The sequence below is a fragment of the Nerophis ophidion genome, linkage group LG05 (assembly GCF_033978795.1).
Source record: "Nerophis ophidion isolate RoL-2023_Sa linkage group LG05, RoL_Noph_v1.0, whole genome shotgun sequence".
In the NCBI taxonomy this organism is placed as follows: domain Eukaryota; kingdom Metazoa; phylum Chordata; class Actinopteri; order Syngnathiformes; family Syngnathidae; genus Nerophis; species Nerophis ophidion.
This window is the reverse complement of record NC_084615.1, coordinates 46,018,575-46,045,827: the sequence shown is the minus strand read 5'-3', so window position 1 is coordinate 46,045,827 and position 27,253 is coordinate 46,018,575. Positions and strand designations below refer to the sequence as shown.

Sequence of the window (27,253 nt, the reverse complement as noted above, 5' to 3'; positions counted from 1 at the left end):
CAGGATTTTGTTATAGTAAAAAACATGCATCGTATAAAATAAAACTAAAAAATAAATGAAGTTTGATTTAAAAAGTATAACAATTGTTTAATATGAATAACGTGTGTGTGTGTGTGTATATCGGGGTCACATCTCCTTTCCCCAATTGTTAAAAAGATGTAAGTCGATATGAACGCCGACATGCGGCCAGAAAAAAAAAAAAAAATAAGAACGCCATGGTGCAATTACTGCTGTGATGGCCGAAGCTCCAAAACAAGCAAAAGAAACAAAACATAAAAGGACATTCGGGGTAAAGATTGCCCCCTTCTTTCACTTGCTGGCGTGAGCTCAAAGTTGAGGAGAGTTTTCGGTCGAAGCTGCCTTGGCTGCGTTCCTGCTAAACTAGTAAGTAACTTTAGATGCTCAAATCAAAATAATAATGCTGATGTTTGCGTGGTGGCAATAAATAGCCACTAGCTCGATAGTTTGCAGTTCCACACTACTTAATTCGATAAAACTCTCTCGTCTACAGTATCTGTCTTTGCTTCGGACATGCATCCACCCCGATACAGTCTTGGTAGTAGCGTCATGTTTGTAGCGCAATCCGAGATCATTCCTTCATATTGTCTGCTCTTTAACATCAGTATAGAACATTAGAGAGGTGATATTTGTGCCAATATTACAGCGGACATCATGTCAGTATGATGGTATATATGCTAGTCCTCATGGGGAATGTGGTCTTCTTCTGGCAAAACATTACAACTTTGGTCCTCTGGCACTGCCAGAATCAACCAAAACTGAAAGTTCTTAATCGGGGCTTTAAATGTTATCCTCTTTCATTTGAGGTTGATTAGGTCATAAAACTCCATCCATTTTCTATACTGCTTATCCTCATTAGAGTCACAGTAGAGATGGGCGATATGGTCTAAAATCTGTATCCTGATATATTCCAGCCTTTTGCGATAATGATGTATGTCCTGGTATATTAGTCGGCATAAAAAATATAATTCAAGTACATCAAAACGGGTAATAAAGACTCCTAATCTACAACACCCAGAACCAGTGAAGTTGGCACATCGTGTAATGTGTAAATAAAAACAGAATACAATAATTTGCAAACCCTTTTCAACTTATATTCAATTGAATAAACGGCAAAGACAAGATATTTAATATTCAAACAGAGAAACTTAATTTTATTTTGCAAACAGTCATTTTTACCACTGTGTTACATGGCCATTCCTTTTAACAATACTCATTAAACGTTTGGGAACTGAGGAAACCGATTTTTGAAGTTTTTCAGGTGGAATTCTTTCCCATTCTTGCTTGATGTACATCTTAAGTTGTTCAATTGATTATAGGTTGAAAAGGATTTGCAAATCATTGTATTCTGTTTTTATTTACGACTTACACAACGTGCCAACTTCACTGGTTTTGGGTTTTGTACTTGTTGATTTACTGTTATAATCGGGTTATTTTCTGGTAGAACATTTGTCTACCTACACTTCTGTTTGCACTTATTCTTCTGTAGTTTGGATACTTTACATTAGTTTTTGGCGATACTACGAATTTGTGTATAGACCCAATACCAAGGAGTCACGAAGACATTATTGGTGATATCAATACTGATAATGGAAATTTTCAAGATCATTAAATAATTAGATTTTAGATCACAATTAGAATTAGACAAGAAACACAGGATGGGGGAGTAACAATATAAACTACTATTTAAATACTTTCTTATTATTGGTCACTTAGAGTAAAACCTTTGGTTTCTGCACTTAAATTCCACCTGCGTCCATGGACTTATTTGTAAACAATAACAAAAACAACAAAACATTTGGTCAAAATGAAAAATCTCAATCTAAACGTTGATAGTTGATACTATACTTGGTATTGTTAATGTTGGCGTGGACATTTTAGGAAGAGCTAGAATTGCCGGAGGACGGAAGACAATGAACAGCACTCATCACTGCGTTTCGTTTGATCAACTACCTGCAGACATTTTTTGATAATCAGGCGCTTGGGTGAGTTATTTCCACCCACATCAAGAGTCAGATCAATAGTCAGCAAGAACATACAATAACAAAGTTCACCAGTCACTGTCGCTATTTGTATCGATCCACCCACCTTAGTTTGTTAGCACGGTCTCCAACGCCACTGACTGTGGTTGAGAGGAAGTTAGGGCTTTAAAACGAATAGATTTTCAGATTAATCACAATTTTTATTGAATTACAAAAAAATCTGTGTACACTCTAGACTGGTGGGTCATAAAAAATATTATGTTTAAATCACAGTGGAACCTCTAAAAACATATCTTGAAAGTCTATTTTTCTTTTTCTTTGGCTTATTGGTTTAACATTCAAAGCAGTGAGATGCCATATGCGTCCAAAGTGGCCATTTTATTTTTTAGAATGGTTAACTTATTTTTCCACGTGTTTGAAAATGAAGACAGGTGTCGGTTGGAGACTGTGTGTTTGAGGGCACATCAAAGAGTTCAAAAGCTTAAACATTAAGCGGAAAATTTCCTCTTATGAACCGCTAATTTGATGTCTGTCTTTGTTGGCGAACAAAAGTGAATTTGGACCAGAGCCTTCTCTTTGTTTATATTTTCATTGTTTTCTCTGTGCCATGTGATATGTTGTCGAGGTGAAATCCGGAGAGCAAACAGACTGGCGGGGACATCGACACTCGTTCTAACACTTCTCATGGCGACAATCTCTCTGAGCTGTCAGCCAAAGCAAACGCGTTCCTGGCATCAGCGTGCACACTAGCAGCACGCCATCGGGGCCGCGCAACATGTGACTGAACATTTGGCGGGCAAAGGCATTTGGGGGCTTTCCATGAATCCGCAACATAATGACACCATATCAAAAATATTGTACATATATAGCTGACATACGCGTGTGATGTTTTGAGTAACCTTGTTACGTATAAAAGTGGATTACAACATTAGAAACACTACAACAATTATAACAATACACACATTATTGTATTAATTACTTTAAAACAGAGAATTATTATCTTTGTCAATGCATTCTGACGAATGTATTCTCATATTGAAGATGTGTAAATATGGTAACATCTAACAAGATAAAAATCAAAATGAACATTGACTGGACATCAATAAAAAGTGTTACACAGGTCTCTGAATGCAACAAAATCTTCAAAAGCCGAATAAATGGACAATTTCAACCCATATTCAATTGAATGCATTACAAAGACAATATATTTGATGTTCAAACTCATAAACTTTTTTTTTTTGCAAATAATCATTAACTTCAGAATTTGATGCCAGCAACAGGTGACAAATAAGTTGGGAAAGGTGGCAATACATACTGATAAAGTTGAGGAATGCTCATCAAACACTTATTTGGAACATCCCACAGGTGTGCAGGCTAATTGGGAACAGGTGGGTGCCTTGATTGGATATAAAAACAGCTTCCCAAGAAGTTATTATTCCTTCACAAGAAAGGATGGGGCGAGGTACACTCCTTTGTCCACAACTGCATGAGCAAATAGTCAAACAGCTTAAGAACAACGTTTCTCAAAGCGCAATTGCAAGAAATTAAGGGATTTCAACATCAAAAGGTTGAGAGAATCTGGAAAAATCACTCCTCGTAAGCGCCATGGCCAGAAACCAACATTGAATGACCGTGACCGTGACATCAATCTCTAAAGGATATCACCACATGGGCTCAGGAGCACTTCAGAAAACCACTGTCACTAAATACAGTTCCTTGCTGCATCTGTAAATGCAAGTTAAAGCTCTACTATGCAAAGCGAAAGCCATTTATCAACAACATCCTGAAACGCAGCCGGCTTCTCTGGGCCCGAGATCATCTAAGATGGACTGATGCAAAGTGGAAAAGTGTTCTGTGGTCTGACGAGTCCACATTTCAAATTATTTTTGGAAATATTCGACATCGTGTCATCCGGACCAAAGGAGAAGCGAACCATCAAGACTGTTATCGACGCAAAGTTCAAAACCCAGCATTTGTGATGGGATGGGGGTGTATTAGTGCCCAATGCAGGGGTAACTTACACATCTGTGAAAGCACCATTAATGCTGAAAGGTACAACATATGCTGCTATCTATGGCCGACTTTTTCATGGACGCTCCTGCTAATTTCAGCAAAACAATGCCAAGCCACATTCAGCACGTTTTACAACAGCATGGCTTCGTAAAAAAAGAGTGCTAGTACTTTCCTGGCCCGCCTGCAGTCCAGACCTGTCTCCCATCGAAAATGTGTGGCGCAATATGAAGCGTACAATACGACAGCGGAGACCCCGGACTGTTAAGTGACTGAAGTTCTAGATAAAACAAGAATGGGAAATAATTCCACTTTCAAAGGTAATGTAACACAGTGGTGAACATACCCTTTCCCAACTACTTTGGCACGTGTTGCAGCCATGAAATTCTAAGTTAATTATTGTTTGCCAAAAAAAAAAAAGTCCATGAGTTTGAACATCAAATATCTTTTCTTTGTAGTGCATTCAATTGAATATGGGTTGAAAAGGATTGGCAAATCATTGTATTCCGTTTATATTTATTTCTAACACGATTTCCCAACTCATATAGAAACGGGGTTTGTACATTTGGTATACATTTTTTTTTCAAATTGTCCATTAATAAACTGCATTTTGAATAACACTTATTTTAATTATGTATTTGATTAAGCACACAGAAAAATCTCTCCATAATTGAAACCATTACTAACAGTACAGTTCGGGCCACAGTTCCTGATATGCAGATCACGCGCCATGAGTAAGGCTCTACGATCTATAGTGGGCCCCATTTTGTGTGACTATACCAAAGTGAAGGGTCAATTATTGATATTGTCAACATTCCCAGCCGCTCTCTGCTCTCTTACAGATAGGAATATAATGGCACATTTGGTCAGATTTACTAATATTACTCCGCCTGTGTTGTCAGAAAGATATGCTTTGTTATGTTTTGTTTATATTAAATTTGTCATTTTGCTCAAATAAATATTATTCGTTTTACTACAAAATACCCATCAAATTAAATTCAAGTTTGATTAAAAGTAGTTTTATACATAAAAAAAAGTATACATTTTGCTGCTTATTTGTTGCTTTCCAGCACGGATTGCATTCTTGTTCTTCAGTAATTTAAAATGGTTGAATAAATTACATATTAATTACATGCAAAATATATTTCAAGTGCCCATTTATTGTCAATGTTGGCACACACCTCTACCACACATCCTCTATGGTATCGAACGATACAGACTCACTTTAAGCAAAAACAAAAAAAACCTTATACAACTACTGGGTTTTTTGCAGTGTTCGGAATAACCACGATATATAATAAAGTTGTCACTAACGCTGTTACTCTTGCTAGTAAAACATAATCTAATTGATTTATTTTGTGTACTTTTTGTGTACGGTGTTACTAAGACGTTTAATGTATTTTTGGCACGTTACTTTTGATGAGTTTTTACGTCAACATAACAGAGTCAGAAAAACCAAAACTTTCAATCCAGGAAATATATTTTTACTAATGTATGCAACCACCAACCGCACACTAAAATGAAGTTAATATAAAATACAAGGAGGCAACATCAGACCGTAAACAAAACACAACATGTAAGGACACACTACTACGTGGGGATAATGAACAACAAATCAATGATTGAAGTGACAAGCTTGCAATCATCATATAATACCTTGTTTGTGGACAAGACAATACACATTTAGTCTATTCTTTGTTACCAGAGAAAACAGAATCCGGTGAAAATATTCAACGGAGCTGCCATCTCGCAGGAGCTAACAAACACAGCTAAGCAAATAATTCTGCTTTGTCTTGGCAACAGGCAGAGCCTTATAGAAGCACACACTCTGCTTTTGTTAAACCACTTTTAACTGCATATGCCAGAAATTTTATTAAATTTTTTTTCATTTATATTTAAAACATTTTTTAAAGTAATACATTAATTACTTTACCTAGTAATTATTAACTTTAAGATATTAATATGTTACTAATTCGATATTTGTTTTGGTAAATTAAAAAGTAACTGCATATAATTACAAACCCCGTTTTCCTATGAGTTGGGAAATTGTGTTAGATGAAAATATAAACGGAATACATCCATCCATCCATTTTCTACCGCTTATTCCCTGTCGGGGTCGCGGGGGGCGCTGGCGCCTATCTCAGCTACAATCGGGCGGAAGGCGGGGTACACCCTGGACAAGTCGCCACCTCATCGCAGGGCCAACACAGATAGACAGACAACATTCACACTCACATTCACACACTAGGGCCAATTTAGTGTTGCCAATCAACCTATCCCCAGCTGCATGTCTTTGGATAAACGGAATACAATGATTTGCAAATCCTTTTCAACCCATATTCAATATTTTCTGCAAATAATAATTAACATAGAATTTCATGGCTACAACACATACCAAAGTAGTTGAGAAAGGGCATGTTCACCACTGTGTTACGCCACCTCTTGTTTTAACAACACTCAATGAATGTTTGGGAACTGAGGAAACTAATTTCTGAAGCTTTGAAAGTAATATTCTTTCACAATATTAGTTTATGTAGAGCTTCAGTCGTTCAACAGTCCGGGGTCTCTGCTGTCGTATTTTACGCTTCATAATGCGCCACACATTTTCGATGGGAGACAGGTCTGGACTGCAGGCGGGCCAGGAAAGTACCCGCACTCTTTTTTTATGAAGCCACACTCTTGAAACATGTGCTGAATGTGGCTTGGCATTGTCTTTCTGAAATAAGCAGGGGCGTCCATGAAAAAGATGGCGCTTAGATGGCAGCATATGTTGTAACAAAACCTGTATGTACCTTTCAGCATTAATGGTGCCTTTACAGAAGTGTAAGTTACCTATGCCTTGGGTACTAATGCACCCCTATACCATCACAGATGCTGGCTTTTGAACTTTGCTGTCGATAACAGTCTGGATGGTTTGCTTTCCCTTTGGTCCGGATGACATGATGTCGAATATTTCCAAAAATAATTTGAAATGTGGACTCGTCAGACCACAGAACACTTTTACCCATTGCATCAGTCCATCTTAGATTATCTCGGGCCCGGAGAAGCTGGCGGCGTTTCTGGATGTTGTTGATGAATGGCTTTCGCTTTGCATAGTAGAGCTTTAACTTGCACTTACAGATGTAGCGACAAACTGTATTTAGAGACATTGGTTTTCTGAAGTGTTCCTGAGCCCATGTGGTGATATCCTTTAGAGATTGATGTCGGACTTTGATGCAGTGCCGTCTGAGGGATCGAAGGTCACGGTCATTCAATGTTGTTTTTACGGCCATGCCGCTTCCGTGGAGTGATATCTCCAGATTCTCTGAACCTTTTGATGATATTATGCACCGCAAATGTTGAAATCCCTAAATTTCTTGCACTTTGAGAAACATTCTTCTTAAACTGTTTGACTATTTGCTCATGCAGTTTTGGACAAAGGGGTGTACCTCGCCTCATCCTTTCTTGTGAATGAGTGAGCATTTTTTGGGAAGCTGTTTTTATACCCAAACATGGCACCCACCTGTTCCCAATTAGCCTACACACCTCTGGGATGTTTCTAATAAGTGTTTGATGAGCATCCCTCAACTTTTATCAGTATTTATTGCCACCTTTCCCAACTTCTTTGTCACGTGTTGCTGGCATCAAATTCTAAAGTTAATGATTATTTGCTAAAAAAAAATGTTTATCAGTTTGAACATCAAATATGTTGTCTTTGTAGCATATTCAACTGAATATGGGTTGATAGGATTTGCAAATCATTGTATTCCGTTTATATTTACACCTATCACAATTTCCCAACTCACATGGAAACGGGGTTTGTACATTTTAAAAGTAATTTTCAAAACACTGGTCAATTGACTGTAAAGCACCAAACAGTGTATATCAGGAGAGACTTATTTGGCTAACAAGTGACGACTCGCACAGAAAGAAGTTGGAGGAGTTGGAGGAGTTGGCGTCATCGACCTAAATGGAACTTTTTAAAATGTGGTATCATTTTGATCTCAGAGTTTAGATCTCAATGTTTTCTTTTCTTGTTTAGTATTTGGATCATTGACCGGAGGTGTATCTTCCATTATCCTTAGATTTTGTATTTATGTATTTTATTCATTAATTTTTTTATCTTTATAAATGCAATGTCATCTAAATCCTTTATGTGCAGGTCAAATGTGACTTTTCAATCCAGCAGATGTCGCTATTATGAAATACCAAGTAGTGTCAATACAGCCAGTTAGTGTGGCACACACTCACTGAGGCCTCATTTACCTACCACTGATTTTTGCCATCTTGAACCATTGTTCACTGTACATGTAATTCAAATGATCTTTTACAGTGTAAAAAGAAGTGAACAAATGTTTTAGTAAAACGTAGAAACAAGGAGGGTGTTATGCAATTTTACCTATCCAATTTGTAAACATTCTAAATGGTCATACTTTTTGCTTAGGCAGTTTTGCTGGCGGCATCACCCCAAGATGCGGAGACGGCAGGCTATGTGCAGATAAAAAGTCATTTGATAATGGAAAAATAAGGGAGCACCAGCGTGGTTGACGCAGTAGACTGCCGGTGAATACAGTGAGGCAGATGGCAAATAGACTGTAGAATGCTAACACAGATAATCAAAAAGAATAGTGTGTATAAATAAATGTAGAAACAGAAGCAAACAGAATGCAATGAACCATAAGCATAAGAAACCCCATAATTGTCACACTTGAGGTGAAGCGGAAAATGGAAGCAAACAGGAAGTGGAAACAAAGAAATAGGAGTGCTGCGCAGGAAGTGATACAAAACAGAAACATGAATCCACAACTGGTATTTATGATAATGACACATACAAGTATAAAAAGAAGTTAACCATTGTGTGATTAAAATCAAATAAAACTAAAATTAAGTCAAACTACTCCTGTCACACCTATGGATCATGTTTTGTTTTGTCACGTTTTGATTTTGGACATTTGGTTCTGTCTTGGCACTTCCTGGTTTGTTTTCTTCTCCATGCCAACTCATTAGTTTTCACCTGTCACGTCCCTGTTCTCAGCCTTACACCTGTTTTCACTAATGATCATAGCTATTTAAGTCACTCTTTTTCTTGTCTTCGTCCTGGGATCTTCACACACGCTACCCATGCTGCACCTCCTTCACGCCCTCGTTTATCTGCTTCATGCCTTGCTACCCTGTTCATTTTGTTCAAGTAAGTCTTTGTTTATAGTTCATAGCCAATTGTTTTTGCGCAAAGTCCTTTAGTTTATGTCCATCAGTTCATGCCATCGAGCAGGTGTTTTTGTTTCACGTTTGTACTGTGTAACCAAGTTTTGTACCTCCATTGTGAGCGCTTTTTGTTGTTTGTTTATTAAATAAATGTCATGTACTCACGTCCACGCCTCGCTCGTGCTGATCCTCATCTGCATCGAAGAAACAATCCATGTCCAAGCCAAGTTGTGACAACTCCCTCTGTTCTCTCATAAGATTGTGTTTGGTTTGAATTTTGAGGCATATTTTGGGAGGTGCTGTGGTTGTTATGGTCAATCTCGTCACATGTTTGTCACTGTCCAAACGTGTGTTTGGCCCCTGGGAAACACCACGTTTGCATTATGCATTGTCCATCCCAGGTGGAAATGTTTGAAAACAGTATCAAGCAGGAAGTGACAGTTGTATAACTGAGGGTGTGTATATGCATGTGTGTGTGTGTGTCTGTGTGTACCTGTGTTTAGAATGTGTCCAAAAGCATTAGGAAGCTTAGCCACATCGGGGGCCACTTTTGCATACTTTGCATACAGTGTCGCCCTGCAGCTTAGCATGTGTGCCCACCCTCGCCCGTCCTTGAGAAGCCCTGCCCTAACCACTTTGTTGTGTGTGTGAGTAAAATACACACATCCCTCCCCCAGCAGATGGTAGCACCACCGGCCATACTCTCCCACCAGCCAGACAGCCTTCCAGGGCACGGCCTTCACGGCAGGCTGTTGGCATGGCATCACTCTCTCACCACTGCATCCTTTAACCAACTTCCAATTAACCATCTACATATTTGGTAATATAAGTGCAATCCGAGAATGGACCCAGTGAGCTAGTGATGGGATCAGCAGTTCTTTTGACTGTACTGAATCATTAGAATCAGTTCCTTAAATGGAATTGTTCAAAAAATGTGTTTACCGAATCACTTCTGCAGCAGCAGTTCTGTGTGCAGGTCGGCGAATCATGAGTCAGTCAGTAAGAGCTTCCCCAGCGGCAGATCTCGGTGTGTCAGTTCGCGAACGACACAAGCCCTCAGCACCCAATGTACGACACGCAAAATGACTGAACGAGAGCTTCAATGTGACGTCCTCCTCCGCGACACAGTCAGTTCTCTGTGTCAGTAGGTTCGCGAATCGCGAGTCCTGATTCTGAATGAGTGAGTGAGTGCAGCGCGAATCTGAATCACTTCCTCAGCGACAACCAGTCAGTTCTTGTAGGTTTGTGAAGCGAGCCCGAATCACTCAGCTACAGTTCTGTGGGCCAGAGGGCGACAGACGTGAATCGCTCCCTGCAAAAACAAATATTAAATTAAGAAACCCTTAACAAGTGCCAACACAAAAACTAAATGTTCTGTAGCAAAGACAATGTAAACTTAAATATGCAAACAAAAAGAAAATAAATACTTTCAAAATAAAACAAATTAAGAGCCAGAAATGCCAACATAAAAACTAAATGTTCTGTGGCCTACGTTTAAAAATATAACAAAGAATATATCAACTTAAATGTGCAAACCAAAAGAAAATAAATAAATGGTGACAGAAATGGGATCACTGTAGCTGCTGACAGAAGCACATTGTATATATGTTATATAATTTCATAGTTGGTTATAATAAATAAATACAATGTATAAATATTAAGTTCATATTCACATATAATGTGATTAAAAATGTATTTTAATTGGTAATTTCCTGCAAGTATATGTTAACTTTATTTTTGTTACAAAACCCATGTACATTGGAGAGGAACATATTTTGTTTCCGGTTCGGTCACATTGTTGGGGGGACAATTAATATGTGACGGAATAAGGGAAGTAGCATGAGACAGCAAACATTTGATGGAAGATGCTAATGGAGTCTCGGCTTGGAAAGAAACTTTATTCCCTCGGAGTTTGTGAGGCCAATGAGGTATGATTCTTTGTGATAATGCATGTGAAATCTATGTGTTTTCTTTTATTTGATGCCAGACTAATTGTAAGTTCTGTTTTTTCTTATTCATTAGTTCTGACGGCATTTGTTCGGCATTTTTTGGCATCATTTGGGAGGAGAAGAAGGCGTGGTTAAAATAAATGTCTGTTTGAGAAAAACGAACAACTTGAGCCTTGACTAAGACCTCGGAGGGAGTAACAATCACCGTCCAGCAGGGACAGTTTTGACTATCTGGTGGACTGCCACCTGAGTTCAACTCAAATCATGGAACTGGATCTGTAGTCAATCATTATGTAAGTAGTTGATGTTTTGACGGAGTGGTTTAATTTTGACCGATCCCCGAACCGTCATGTGAGAATATGTTGTGTATTGTATTGTTTTGGAACTTAAGTTGAGGACCCCTGCTCTAGAGTGCATTTCATTGATTTCTTTTAAAGCTATCTTTAATTAAATTCCAAGTTGACTTTGGGGGATTGTTCAATGGACAGCGACATTGCATGCACTTAAAACCCCATTTTAATGTTGTCGACTTAACACAAAACTAGACAAGCAGAATTTACAGTATTCGTGCAAATCATTATTGTCTTGCAGACAAGCCAAGACTAACTTGTATTAGCTTTGGCAGAATGATGTTCTGAACCCAATTTGAGGGGACGGCGTGGCACAGTTGGGAAAGTGACCTTGCCAGCAACCTGAGGGTTCCTGGTTCAATCCCCATCTTCTACCAACCTAGTCACGTCCGTTGTGTCCTTGAGCAAGACACTTCACTCTTGCTCCTGATGGGTCGTGGTTAGGGCCATGCATGGTAGCTCTCGCCATCAGTGTGTGTGTGAATGGGTGAATGTGGAAATATGTCAAAGCGCTTTGAGTACCTTGAAGGTAGAAAAGCGCTATACAAGTACAACCCATTCACTTAACAGTACTTGGTGTGAGAAGCTGGATCCCGGAAGGGACCTAGTGGGATTCGCTGTAAAATAATTGTGACTGATTTTATTTTTAGGCTGATTTTTAACCAAATTCTTGGTTGTAGGACTTAAGGGGATTCTTCAATGGACAGCAACATTGCATGTAGGAATGCATTTTACATATTCTTAATTTCCACAAAACTACAGAACCGGACTTGCAGTTTTGATTCAAACCCCTACTGCCTTTCAAAGAATTCAAGACAAACATTTATCAAAATGCTTCAGCCTTGGCAGAGAAATGTTCCAAGCCATCTGTGAGGCACCTAACCAAAGCGTGCATTATTAGTAATTTATTTCTTTTGAGGTTGATTTTCATGCCATAATTGATCAAATTCCAATTTATATGACTTTACTTAGTTTGCATGTTCTCCCCGTGACGGTGTGGGTTCCCTCCGGGTACTCCTGCTTCCTCCCACCTCCTCAGACATGCACCTGGGGATAGGTTGATTGGCAACACTAAAATGGTCCGAAGTGTTTGAATGTGACTGTAAATGATGTCTGTCTAGCTGTGTTGGCCCTGCGATTAGGTGGCGACTTGTCCAGGGTGTACCCCGCCTTCCGTCCGATTGTAGCTGAGATAGGCACCAGCGCCCTCCGCGACCCTAAAGGGAATAAGCGGTAGAAAATGGATGGATGGATGATTTATGACTTTAATTGACCTAATTTACCAACATTAAAAATAATTGAATGAGGACACTAACAACTGTGTCCAAACTTGCATAACGTGTGTTTTTGCAAAAATGTGAAATATACAACCTGATTGGAAGGCTTGCTGATGTTTGGAGAGACAATCTTTGTCCATGCCAGTACTCCTCCAATGCCACTCTGCTGTTTATGTTTAGCGGCAATCACTGCGGCATGGCTCTGTTTTTTGTTCTTTTTGTTTGCAAAGCTGGTTGTCAAGATCAACATGTGAGTGATCCTCGTTAGATTAGCTGTGGAATCAATTTTTGCATGTGTGAGTGCCGTATTTAATGGCAATGTGGGTAGAGATGGGTACTGTTCATATTTAAACATATTTGGAAGCAATGCTCAGGTTTCTGGAAATTGATATCGGTCCTCAACAGTACACATTTTCAGTATGTTTGTGTGTTTTCATATGGTGAATAAAATTGTATCGTAAATCAGTGCTGTCCAGTTGTTATACATTTTTTTTTCTTACGCTTTTGAGTCTCATTTACAAGTATGCATTCGTTTCAGTTTGTCCTTGGTGTGTTGCCAGAGTTAGAAAGTAGTCTTTGCCATTAGGTTGACTCGTCCAGTCTTAGTTGTGAGTATTATCACACGCCAGATATTTGAATTTAAGGTGCATCCTAGTTGCAGTTTTCACTACCATGCAAAATTACTCATGCTAATCCATCCATCCAGCCATTTTCTACCGCTTATTCCCTTTTGGGGTCCCTTTTGTGCTAATCAATAGCACAAATATCGCATTTCCAATCTAAATTGAAAAGTGGAGCCTTAGTTCTGAGCGCTTTCTATAAGGCGTGCTTGCTTTGTTGGAATGGAAAATTACCACACTACCCAAAGGCCATCTGCTACGGATATACCTGTTTTCTCATCAAGTGTTTGAGCCGGTGCCAAGTCTGCAACTGGAAGTGACTTAACATGTAACAAAGGTATTGAAATATAGTAACGTTTGATGTTCTATGAATTGGTACTCTGTACTACCGACGGAATTTAGTTGCTACCTATAACAGGATCAAATTTACTACATACCCTTAAAGGTGGAATATCATAAATGTGTGTTTGCAAAGCTTTCGACACCAACACAAAAGTCCGCCTGAAGGTTGAAAGCAGCGTTTAGGACTTTTCTTCCATGTGCATGCCGAAAGTGATAATGGAAGGATGAAAGGTGTCCACACCTGAATTGTCCGTCGACCTGGTTTAACCTAGAGGAGGCAAGAGAGGAGCCTCCATCTGGCCAGGGAGACACGAGTCCAGCCTGGCATGCTGATGTTCCCCTTAGAAGAGTGCGAGGAGACAGAGGCAGCGGTTGCCAGCTGTGAGAAGGACGCTGAAAAACGAGGCTATCCATCGGGCCCGGCTGGAGGATAATGATTCCTTCTGAGTGAGCAGCATTTTTCATCTTGTCCACACAAAGGCTCAGAGAGAATTTATTAGCACCAATGGAGGCAAAACACATCCGAACGTCCCCTCTCGTTTGCATGTTTGCTGTGTGTGTGTGTGTGTGTGTGTGTGTGTGTGTGTGTGTGCGCGTGTGTGTGTGTGTGTCCCACAGGCAGAAAGTCGGCATGTGTCCTGTTATGTTGACATGAGCTCTCTATGCTCGCCTTTTTTCTCTGTGTGTGATCATCCCAGCACCCTTGTTATTCCCAGACGTATAAAAGTGTCAGAGAAGCATGCAAACCCACTGCAACCATTCAGAAGACTCTTCCATTGTGACATTTCAGCAATAACGTTCAACACTTTTTACAGACACCAAGCACTTGGTAGAGTGTTTTTTTGTTTATGCAAAATAGGTCAAAACTGGCATGTGTTAAATATGTTCAGCCTTGGTGGAAGTCTGAGCTTTTTTTAAGTGACATTCTACACTACTTTACACCAGGCCTTTCTGAGGCGCAGAACCAAAATTGGTGACACTAGCAGGATTCCCCAATGCCTCACAATAGTGTGAATCGAATGGATCAATTGGAAAAATTGACAGTTGAAGGGGAACTGCACTTTTTTTTTTAATTTTCGCGCATTGTTCACAATCCTTGTAAGAGACAAGAAGACAAACACTTTTTCTTTTCTTTTTTATTTGTAGCAATCGGCTCGTTCTAGCTAATGGGAGCAATCAATTCTACCTTTGAATCACTTTTAAAATGCATCCAAAAAACACCAACAATACTTCATTTGTTGTTACGTTCAGTAACCTGTATAGTAACCAAGCTGTAGCGACGTTACTGTAAAAGAAAACACTGAGGAACTTTTTCTCTAGCTTATTAACACATCGCCTTGTGATTTTGAAATGCACAACACAATGTGATAGGACACCAATCTGTAATGACTGAAAAACATCATAAATATTAAAGTATCTGTAAAGTATTAGCCCACATTTCATGTTTTGTTTGTACACAGATAGCGTGCAGTGTAATTAGTTGTAATAAGTATAATGTGCTTCGAGTAACAGCAATATTATAGTAACTCACTCGATGGACAGTTGCACGTTTGGTCAAGCTGGCTGGGGACATTTTTCTTCAGTTGATTTTGGGGAAGCATGTCATTTATGTCGGTATGGCTTGTCTCCAAGTTCCACATTTGCAACTTCATTTTCTCGGTTTCCATCTGCTCCAACTTTTCAGCCTCTCTTTGTGCTTGCTTCTAGATAGATAGCTAGTACTTTATTGATTCCTTCAAGAGAGTTCCCTCAGGAATATTAAAAAAAATGTATATCTTTATATATATATATATATATATATATATATATATATATATATATATATATATATATATATATATATATATATATATATATATATATGTATAAAACCAGCAGTTCATCCTCCATATATTCAGTTTCGAAAAGATAAGGTTGTGAATCCTGATTCAAAAATAGCCATCTTTGTTGTCAGTTACCAAGTCTGCTATGACTACAACACACGGGCACTTGTTGCCGGAATTTGGTTGTGCGCTGCTATGGAAATGGAAATACATGTACTGAGTAAATAAGTTCAGGTAATACTTAAAATGACCAAACTACTATAAATATTGCCCATATTACATATTGTTATAAATGTGTCTGTTACTACAGTACACAAATATACTTGCGGTGTGTATATTAAACATTGATGGAGGGTTTTGAAATAGTTTTAGAGGGCTTTGAAGGCTCCAATGATGACTCCCTTTACCTGCAAAGGAGCTGTTTACAACAGTTATGTGCAAGAGGGTACATTGAACATCTGTCTGGCATTTGAATCCCACAAAATGTGAGTAGCAGCCCAGCACTAAAATTATATGCCATGGCCTGTGGGTGACAATGATAAAGCATGGGAAGATGTATATTTTTGTCTATCTGAGCTATAATTGGGCTAGGAAAATGTTTGTGGTGACATTTCATATGAAGTGACCAGTCATTACATAGTTTCGATATCAGCAACAACAAAAAAAAAAAAGATTTTTTATCACTAATCCTTTGTAAAGTGATGTTCTGAGTACCTAATGAGACCTAACCACATTTGGTGACAGAAGTGGAATTTCAAAATGGACGCAGTGTGCATCATTAATTGTTAATTTTCATAAAAACTTCCTGTTATAAGATTTATGGGAGCTTGTTCAATGGACAGCGACTTTGCATCCCGGGAAAAAAAAATATTCACATCCGATTTGGAATTCTTGTCTTGCAATAATTTTAATTTGTTATGATTCTGAATCATTTCCTTTAAATGGGTTTTATAGGTGTGCATGTAAAATGTCCGATATAATGTCCGATACAAGCGTTCCTGCGGCGTGTTTACTTGTGCAAAGCTTGACAGACAGTTAACATCTAAATATCCTCCAATAAGCACAGAAGGTTGGTCTATTTTTGTATTTTAATCAAGTCATTTAAAAGAGTAAATAACATTATAGGCTACTAGGAGTCAGCACCTAGACATACCTAGTAAATGTCCTTAAATGGACAATATTGGAGTCTAAAACAGAACATTTGTCAAAATAAACAAGAATCAAATTAGTTGTATCAGGACACCTTTTAATATCACTGGGTGTTTAAGACCGATCAAAAATAATGTTGCCCTGATGAGTGCCAAACCTTGGTTTCAATGCATTCCATTGGCAGTTAATATCATTAACCTGTTCGATTGATCAGCAATCAAGCCCATCTTATGTAATTGTGTCTGCCCATGAAAAATGGGACACTGTCATAATAAGAACATTTATAATCAATTATAATTTTGCACAGAAAATTAAGGGGTTTAAATTTTTGTTTTGTTGTCAAACATAATATTTTCCAAATATTTTTATTTTGCTAATTAAACATTAAAATAACCATTTCAGTTCTTTGGGAAGTCAACTAACAAACTCAACGGCAAAAAACTGGTTGGTAAAAAATATTAACCAGTTTCTTTTTTTTTGGAGTCTTAATAAAATTTCAAGAACATCTATAAAAAATAAAAAAAATCAAGAATAATTTAAACTAAAGAAGTATTATACTTCATTAATTGAATACTATATTATGTACATTGTAGAACAAAGTGCTCATGTGAACATTAAGATTGTGTACACTTCTACCTTCAGTCTACTTAGCAACAATTTTTGTTGTTACTTTGTTTCTTTTAGTCGGATTTAATGCAATAAAAATAATACTACATTTTAAGATAGTCCAATGCAAACGATGTATAAATCCTTTGCTGCATATTTAAAAATCTAATAGCTGGATGCATCCTTATTTGTAGTGAATTTGATCTCTCCTCATGTTGTTATTATTCATATTAGTTTTGCAAGGTAAGTCAAGTTGCTTAAAGGCCTACTGAAATGAGATTTTCTTATTCAAACGGGGATAGCAGGTTCATTCTATGTGTCATACTTGATCATTTCGCGATATTGCCATATTTTTGCTGAAAGGATTTAGTAGAGAACATCGACGATAAAGTTCGCAACTTTTGGTCGCTAATAAAAAATCCCTGCCTGTACCGGAAGTATGTGCGCGTGACGTCACTGGTTGCAGGGCTCCACACATATTCCCATTGTTTTTAATGGGAGTCACCAGCAGTAAGAGCAATTCAGACCGAGAAAGCGACAATTTCCCCATTAATTTGAGCGAGGATGAAAGATTCGTAAATTAGGAAATTGATAGTGAAGGAATAGAGAAAAAACAAAAAGCGACGGCTCCGGGCGACGGCAGTGTGAGCGTTTTAGATGTAATTAGACACATTTACTAGGATAATTCTGGAAGATCCCTTATCTGTTTATTATTTCAACAGTGATTTAGTGAGATTTTAAAGATTGTAAAAGATTGTAAAGACATACCTCGAGGTCCGATGGCTGCGGTTAACACGAAGTGTCTCAGAGAGAAGCCGAGGAGCCAAGCTCACAGCTGCCGCTGCTGCAGGATGACGAATAATCCAATGATTTCTACGATAAGATATATATCACAATTTCCCCATCCAAAAACATGCTGGTTGAAGTAGAGAAAACATGTTCGCTTGACTGTTCCGCTTCACAACAAACAAAGAAACATCAGCTTTGTCTCAGTGCTAAAGACAGCTGCAATACACCGCTTTCCACCAACAGCATTGTTTTTTTATAGTCTCCATTATTAAATGAACACATTGCAAAAGATTTAGAAACACAGATGTCCAAAATAATGTGTAATTATGCGATTAAAGCAGACGCGTTTTAGCCGCGATTGATGCAGCTGCTAATATTTCCTGACAGTCAGTGACGTCACACATACGCGTCATCAGTCCGCGACGTTTTCAACAAGAAACTCGCGGAAAATTTTAAATTGCAATTTAGTAAACTAAAAAGGCCGTATTGGCATGTGTTGCAATGTTAATATTTCATCGTTGATACATAAACTATCAGACTGCGTGGTCGGTAGTAGTGGGTTTCAGTAGGCCTTTAAACTTAAACTTTGAGGTCAGATTGTCGGTAATCCCTCTGGACCCCCGTGTACACACCAACCCAAACACACTAGTGAAACATTTAGGATGTTGTGAAAATTGTGCAACAATCGTGAGAGAGAAAGAGACAGTTTATTTATTCAGCAAATGTGAAATTTCTTTTTTCCGGAAGGCCCGCATTAAACATTCATGTGACTCTTGCCAGGAATTGGCTATCAGACAGTTGCTGCCGGATTAAGTCTAACCAAGTGAACACTTTTCACCTTGCACTCTCACCGCTGTTTGATTTTCAAGACATACGCACAAGTCGCCGACGCAGTCCGGCAACATTTACAACAAGCCAGAGAAGTCATGCTGCCATTTATCTCGCTTGTACACGCGTATAGTCGATTTACAGCATGGCCTGCTTGCTATTTAATATTTATGGTCAGATAAAATGGCAGGAAATGGAGATTTGGATGCAGGCAAGAGGGAAAACAGCGACTAACATTTGCAGGAGTGCACACAATGAGAAGCGTTTGAGAAAGGCAACCAACTTAATAAAAGCCCATAATGTGTTTTTTGCTTTATTTCCTGTTGCAATGTAGCTTTATCTTGTAAAAATGGATAATCAGTATTTTTTTTATCATTGTTTGCAGCCTATAAGGGCCTTAGAATAAATCAAAACAAACAGTAAACTCTTAATCCAGATCTGGCCCACAAAAAAGGAGGGTAATGTGCCGAAAAATGCACCCCTACTGTACTCTATAGTCTGTGCTATTACTTTTCCGACCAATACACCACTTGGTGGCGCTGTTGTTAAGTCCCCTAAATCAGGTACTTTAGAGTTGTTAGCCGAATCGCAGTACAATTTGATACATACCTTTAAAAAAGTAACAAGCACATGTGTGTCAAATTTGATGAAGATTGGTTGAAAAACGTGGAAAAGAGGATGGGTGGCAATTAGCAACTAACTAATAATGCTTCTGTTCCGCCTGGGTCTCCAACCTGGGTCCTCCGAATGAAAGTAAAAACTCTCGGCTTTGAGCTAAAAAGCCTGAATGTCTACACTAAGCCTTAAACAAATAATTATTTAGCATGAGCCCAATTTCAGCCACACTGAACCAGCGTTTAAGACACATTTTTATTTCTTGAATCTCCGGCACTAAGCTTTGTATGGACTCATTGATCGTTTACAAACTGAGTTCGGAGAAGAAGTGACGCCAGAAAGACCTCGCCTATACAGGAAGTGACATCAGAAAGAATGCGCCACAGCCAGCTTCATAATAAAACAGTTTCGTAGCTCGAAGCTAACCACTGGAAATATGAAGACGAGTCATCCAGACATGCCGTCTTTCTCATTCTTCTACATGTACAAGGGCTTGTGGAAATCACACACAAATACCTTAAGAGAAAGCGATTGCAGCTATTTTGGATGCAACACTTCTCTGGCGGCAATAGAACTTTTCAATGTCCGGCCCGATCAGCTGTGTTTCTACTTAGCAAAAAACGTTGTCCATTTGTTGAAGGAGAGACAACGAGAATGCGAGCTCCTGTGGATGTGATAAAAAAGATTGCGTGTGCTTTATAATACCTGGTCGTCGAGGAAAACCGCGAATGCATTTGGACTGGTAAAGCAGACTCTATCAGTTATTGTCCGCCATGTATGTCACCGACTCAACTTCTAGGTCCAGAGTATATAAAGTCACCAAAAATGAATGGACAATGAAGGTGAAGGCAAAAGAGTGAGGAATGTCCTGACCAGATATTTAGATCCCTAGATTGATCACATTGTTTATGTGTCTAATAAAGATTTGATTAATTTATGATAGCTCAGGTGTGATTCATTACAATAGGGCCCCACAGCGCACTGGATTCCAGTTAGTTTAAATACCACAACACTGGATATTGTTCAGATAAGTTAAATTAAGAACTTGCACACAAAGCAACACTGGAGGTGACTATGTCATGCGCATTTCCCGCGCATGCGTACTAGGTCGAGTTGCGCTGGCGGACAGACGGGAGAAGGGGTCTTAAACGGTGGCATTGTTGTTTGTGGACACAAATAAGGTTAGCTGTGTAAGCTTTATCCGGCTTAGTGTAAACAAAGCCTCAGTGTCCGGTGCAAGCTCTTAAGGCAGGGGTCGGGAACCTTTTTGGCTGAGAGAGCCAAGAAAGCCAAATATTTTAAAATGTATTTCTATAAGAGCCAAATAATTATTTTTTTCAACACTGAACACAACTAAACGTGTGCATTTTTAAATAAGACCAACATTTCTAGAGTATAAAAGGTCTCTTATTCTTTGGAATAGCCTTGTTATTCTGAAGCTAACTGTGGAGGGGGCGTAGCCTGCGGGCCTGCAGCAAACCGGGGTGTTGCCAAGAACACAACTTCTAGAACATAAAAAAGCATGAGAATGTTTTATATTTTTAACACTGTGATTACATGTGGAATTATTCATTACTTATCGTGTCAAACAATGTCAGCTCAGATTTATCCGAGAGCCAGATGCAGTCATCAAAAGAGCCACATCTGGCTCGCGAGCCATAGGTTCCCCACCCCTGTCTTAAGGTGTCAGTAATTTAGGGATTATAAAAGTACATATTGGCAGGCCGGGACTAAAACCTGAGTCATTTTGAATGAGATTAAGGAGCGCTAGGCATTGAGCTAAAAGTTAAATTTCCACTGATAGTCCTACACACACGAGGTGTAGTGAAGTTAGTCTCTGCATTGGACCCATCCAGGTGTCAGTAAGTGAGGTTTTATAAATATACACACTTGGTGGTTTCCTTTACAAAAAAGTCAGTGATCGTTTGTGTTATTATGGTAACACTATAAGGATACCTGTAAGAGCTTTGAAGGTATCAGGGAGTGTGGTTTTACTAAGGTACACTTTGACAGGCCAACATCAAACTCACCCCCCCCCCCCCTAAATCTCACTCTCATCTAGGTCATGGCATTTTTGTAACCCACCTGGTCCTTCCGTTATTTCAGTTCCACATGGGATTTAAACCTGGGTCCTCCGAATGAGAGTCGAGAGTGTTAGGTATCAAGACGATGTCCAGTGCAAGCTCTCAAAGAGGTCATATTATGATTTTCTTTTTCTACACTTATAACACATCCTTGTGGTCTACACAACATGTAATGGTTCTTACGTCAACATTTTGCAGAGACTATTTTTTACAAAACGCTTTCAAGCCGCTTGCTGACCGACTCTTCAGGATGCGTAGTTTTGTGGGCGGTCTTGTTTACGTGGCTCCACTTCGACAGCGCCTTTTTCCCCTAAATCTTTGTTGTAGTTTTTAGGACTTCCGTAGGGAGTCCAATGACAGATTAGGTTCAAACTAGAAAGGGCAACAGCGGAGGATGCTCTACAACAAGAGTACAGCGAAAAATAAGGTATTTATTGACTACAGGCCGGACCCTCGCAAACAATTTGGTTACATTATCACCATATATGGACAATAGCACGCAAAATGAAACCGTGAAGAAGTCCCACACGATACATACCATGTTTTTTTAGAGTGAGCCTTCAAGTAGGCATCAAAGAGTGTTTGATTTGCTCAATCCAACCCACCTACAGTATAATTGAAGCCTTATTTTCTAAAGTCATTGGATTTATTGGTGTGACGTAAGAATTCTGTATATATTTGTCATGCACATCATGATGAAACAGAGGTTATCGCATGTGCCTCACAATAAGAAGGTCCTGGGTTCGATCCCCTGGCTCGGGGTCTTTCTGTGTGGAGTGTGCATGTTCTCCCCGTGACTACGTGGGTTCCCTACTGGTACTCCGGCTTCCTCCCACCCCCAAAGACATGCACTTGGCGGTATGTGGATTGGCAACACTAAGTTGTCCCGAGTGTGTGAATGTGAGTGTGAATGTTGCCTGTCTCTCTGTGTTGGCCCTGCAAAGAGATGGCGACTTGTCCAGAGTGTAAACCGCCTTCTGCCCAAATGTAGCTGGGATAAGCTCCTACACCCCCGCGACCCAGAGAAGGACACGTTGTAGAACATGGATGGATGGATGGATAGTTCTCACAAATTCAACCAAGTCCCACACATGATGCACAACCTACAACTTTGTCCAATGCCCACATCTTTCCCTCACACTCATGCAGGTCATAGCACCGCTCTAATCCACTTAGTCCAGCCCTTGTATCAGTTACGTTTAGGACTCGAACCTGTGTCCTGCAAACAATAGTCAACACAGCTAGGCTGGGAGCTCAAGGTGTCAGGGAATAAGGATTTACTAAGGCCTAATCTTTTTGACCATAACCTATTATGGGCCCCAGCAATGTTGTTTCCAGGTTTCTCAGGCTTGCTAAGCATGTTGTTATATTAACATGTTTCCTGGAGGACAGATGTTTTCATTTGTCACTAAAGCTCATTTATTTTATAGCAGGTGAGGTTTGCTCTATGCTTCAGGTTTCGCCAACACTTAACATTCTAATCGTTGTCATTGTTTCTCTCTAGCCTTGAAAAAAGGTCGCTTCTGGATCACTCCTGATCCTTACCACAATGACGACAACATCCAGATCGGGCGGGAAGTCAAGATATCCTGCCAGGTAAGACAATTAAAGAGGAAAAAAAGTGAGCATGGTTACACTAGTTATGCGTCATCGTGGTGAACAGGTGGAGGCCACGCCGCCTGAGGAGCTGACGTTCAGCTGGCTGAAGAACGGCCGCGCGCTACGCAGCTCCGAGCGCATGGTCATCACACAGACAGACACTGATATCTCACCCGGCACCACCAATCTGGACATCATCGATCTCAAGTTCACCGATTTTGGCACTTACACCTGCGTGGCGGCCCTGAAGGGCGGTGGCATCCCGGAGATCAGCATCGACGTCAACATCTCCTCCACTACTGGTGAGCCTCAAACGCTTACCTTGACTCCGATGCATGACCATGCCCCTCCCACCCCCCACCACGACAAAACATGTGCCTCAGACAACCACATTGATTTTTAAAGAGTTTGATGTATTGTACTTAAGTTACAATTAAGCATTCGTGTGCATTTCTATCTTAGCAAACATGCGCTCAGTGGACACAACATTAGGTACATTTGCACAATATTATGTTAAAAAAATACAATGCTGATGCAAAAAATTTAATTTCAAAACATTTTCATTAAGTTAATAATTAGGAACGACCTGATCCAATAATGATACCATGTATCAGTCCAATATCCCCCCCCAAAAAACAACGATAATTGGCCAAAACCCCTGATATAAGCACTGTGATAGGACAGGTCGCAGTCCTGCAGCACGTTTATTTGTGCAAAGCTTGACAGCCAGTTAACATCCAAATGTCTTCAAATAAGCACACAAGGTTGGTAGGCATTAGGCAACTAGTAGCTAGCAGCTACACAAGAGCTAAGCACACAATAGTACACAAGTTTGACATATGTAATGCGAGTCCTTAATTGAACAATTTTGCAGTCTAAAACAGCACATTTTTCAATATAAATGAAGTAGGTGGAATAGGTTTATTTCGGTCATATAATCAATCAAATCAATCAACCATTTGGTGTGATCAGTTTTACAGTACATGTTATGTGTATACAACAATGCACATTTACACACGAAAGAAAAGAAAAAGAATGACCAAAAAAGGAATAGGCTAAACATGCATCAAGTAATGGTAATATAATAAAACATTCAACTTGCGTCATGAGTTTAACTTATTGAATTATTATGGCCACCAGGTACCAAAAAAGAAAAAAAGGAAAAAATTCAACACCATTTTAATTCAAAGGCAGCATGATGCCATTCCGGACGGCTAACAATAAACAGTATGACAGTTGTCATATCTACCACTGTCCACTGTTTGACTAATGTCATTTGAACAAACCTTTTCTAACAATCCGCACTACTAAATAACACAAGTATGTATGATTCCTGCGGATATGGTATTGAATCATTATCAGTATTGGCCAATACTCAAGGCTTCAATATTTGTGTCTTATAGAAAGTGAAAAAACACCAGAAATAATAATCAATAACTTTATTATTGGTTGTAGTGGTAGTTTTAATAGTCCATCCATCTATTTTCTACCGCTTATTCCCTTTGGGGCTGCAGGGGGCGCTAGTGCCTATCTCAGCTACAATCGGGCGAAAGGCGGGGTACACCCTGGACAAGTCGCCACCTCATCACAGGGCCAACACAGACAGACAACATTCACACTCACATTTACACACTAGGGCCAATTTAGTGTTGCCAATCAACCTATCCCCAGGTTCATGTCTTTGGAAGTGGGAGGAAGCCGGAGTACCCGGAGGGAACCCACGCATTCACGGGGAGAACATGCAAACTCCACACAGAAAGATCCCGAGCCCGGGATTGAAACCAGGACTACTCAGGACCTTCGTATTGTGAGGCAGACGCACTAACCCCTCGTCCACCATGCTGCCCAGTTTTAATAGTGTTATTGATAATTATAATGATGATGAATTAACAAAAAACAAAAATCATTAAAATGTGTAATACTAATTCAATGTACATTTACTGAATAATTGTCTGTATTAAAGTATTAAAAACAAGGTTTAATTGTAGTTAATTTAATTGTAGTGGTGAATAATTACACTGCATTGTAGCCAGACCTTTCCCTGATAACTTAAAAGCCTGTATGCAATCAATATATGACCAAAAGTCAATATTAAATACCGCCTCAACACTCAGCAGTATTATCTATGAAGCAGAATACAGTAGGTGTATCTAATTATGTGTCCGGTGACTGCATTGTACGTATCAATCATCTATTCTTGACGTCGTAATGACTGCCAGTCTTACTAAAACCTCCATTGTCCTCGCGTCTGATTGGCTGCTTTTACTCGCCGATTTCGGACTAACTTTTATTTCAATAACACAACATTAAATAAATACATCATCAAAGCGCTGTTTCTGCTTGCGTTTTTCTGCCGTCCGTCCTGACATGCAACAAAGCGGTCTTGTCACATAAAGGATCTTTGACTGGCATTTTTATAGTAGGATATTCTAAACAGTAGACCCAAAGAATTGCATGCTTTTATTTTTCAGTATTTTATGTCTGGGCACTGTTTCAGTAACTGAACTGTTTTCAAAGTGCCGATTTGGCACTAGTATCAGTTGTTATGTTAACAATATCTTTCCGACCAATAACTTTTTTTTTGGTAGTATTGTAGATATTTTTTCAATGTAGATTTAAGTGTAGTTTTTGCACACCCGGAGGTACGAAAAAGTCAAGCAAAGGTCGATTTGACAAAGTGTACCTCTCGATTTGTCTTGACAAATGCCAGTATGTTTAACGATGGTAAAGGGATGGTTGTCCAGCGCCATCATCACAGATGGCTTTAGTTCTTGGTTCGTCTTTGGCCAACCTTTTTTCACTTTTCGAACACCGGGGACGATCCAAACATGTCTCTCTTTTGTGGCTGGCTTTGGGCAGCTTCTTTAGTAGCATGTGTCTTTGTAGGCTTTCATAACATTTTTGTAGAGATGCTGGGATTTCAGGTGGCTGACAAGGTTTAATGTGTTGAAGTCCGACTTTTCGAACACCGGGGACGATCTAAACATGTCTCTCTTTTGTGGCTGGCTTTGGGCAGCTTCTTTAGTAGCATGTGTCTTCGTAAGCTTTCATTACATTATTGTAGAGATGCTGGGATTTCAGGTGGCTGACAAGGTTTGATGTGTTGAAGTCCGAGGTTTTTTGGTGAAAAATAGCAAGCAAAGTGTTTTCCTCTGAAACAGTGAATTTTATTTTTTTTTACAATGAGCTCTGATGATAGTTTACAGCACAGAACGTAGGAGTTAAGGCAGTTGGGTTTAATTTGCCTAATTTAACCCACCTGCAGTTATCATTGAAGTGTTTATTTTTCAAATGTCATTGGAAATATTGGTGTGACGTCATAATTCTTATATATTTGTAATGCACCCTTATCAGTCCCTCCAGGAATTTACGATGTCAAAATCATGCCAATTCACTCATATTCCACCAAGTCCCACAAATTGTGTACGACCTGCAACTTTGTCCAATGCCCGCATCAGCCCTGCACATGTTGGCCTTTTAATACATTTATCTAGGGTAGGACAAGTAAGAAGAATTAATAAGTACTTTTGAACTTAATAATGACTAATTAACAGCCAATATGTTACCAATTTGCATGTTATAAGCAACCAATTAATGGTTCATATGTTCCCCTTACTAAAGTGTTACCAAAAAAGAGTACCATTGTCTTGATATTCATGAGTATCAGCTGTTGAAATAAGAATACTGTGTGCATGCTTGTGTGCAAATTAGCTAAATAAGAATTAGTAGGCCTTGGCAGAGGTCTGTTTTTTTATTTTTCATGGCGCTGTAGTTGGTCTTTGAACACTCGCAAGCTGACAAACACAAACCTGCATCGCCGCCACTCACGGCGCCGACATGAAAGCGACACGTCGGCCTTGGCTGCATAATTATTCTTAGATAATCCCTTAGATAATCCCTGTGCTCAAAACAGTGGGATCAATCGCACCTGCCAAGAAGAAGAAGAACTTTCTTCATTATCTTTTAAGTACTGGAGTTTCTTGGCTGGCGGCGGGCAAATAATGACTGACTGTGTTGTCGTCATGAGG

General features: G+C 39.3%; 1 protein-coding gene across 6 annotated transcripts in view; it reads left to right on the top strand.

The window, feature by feature from the left end:
- Positions 1–27,253, top strand: part of LOC133553186 (MAM domain-containing glycosylphosphatidylinositol anchor protein 2-like) — a 557,311-nt gene that overhangs the window by 288,062 nt on the left and 241,996 nt on the right. For all 6 annotated transcript variants that reach the window (XM_061901111.1, XM_061901109.1, XM_061901107.1 and 3 more), the window contains exons 7-8: positions 23,131–23,222; positions 23,290–23,527. In XM_061901111.1, coding sequence (XP_061757095.1) covers positions 23,131–23,222; positions 23,290–23,527 — 330 coding nt within the window. The remainder of the gene's footprint in view (positions 1–23,130; positions 23,223–23,289; positions 23,528–27,253) is intronic.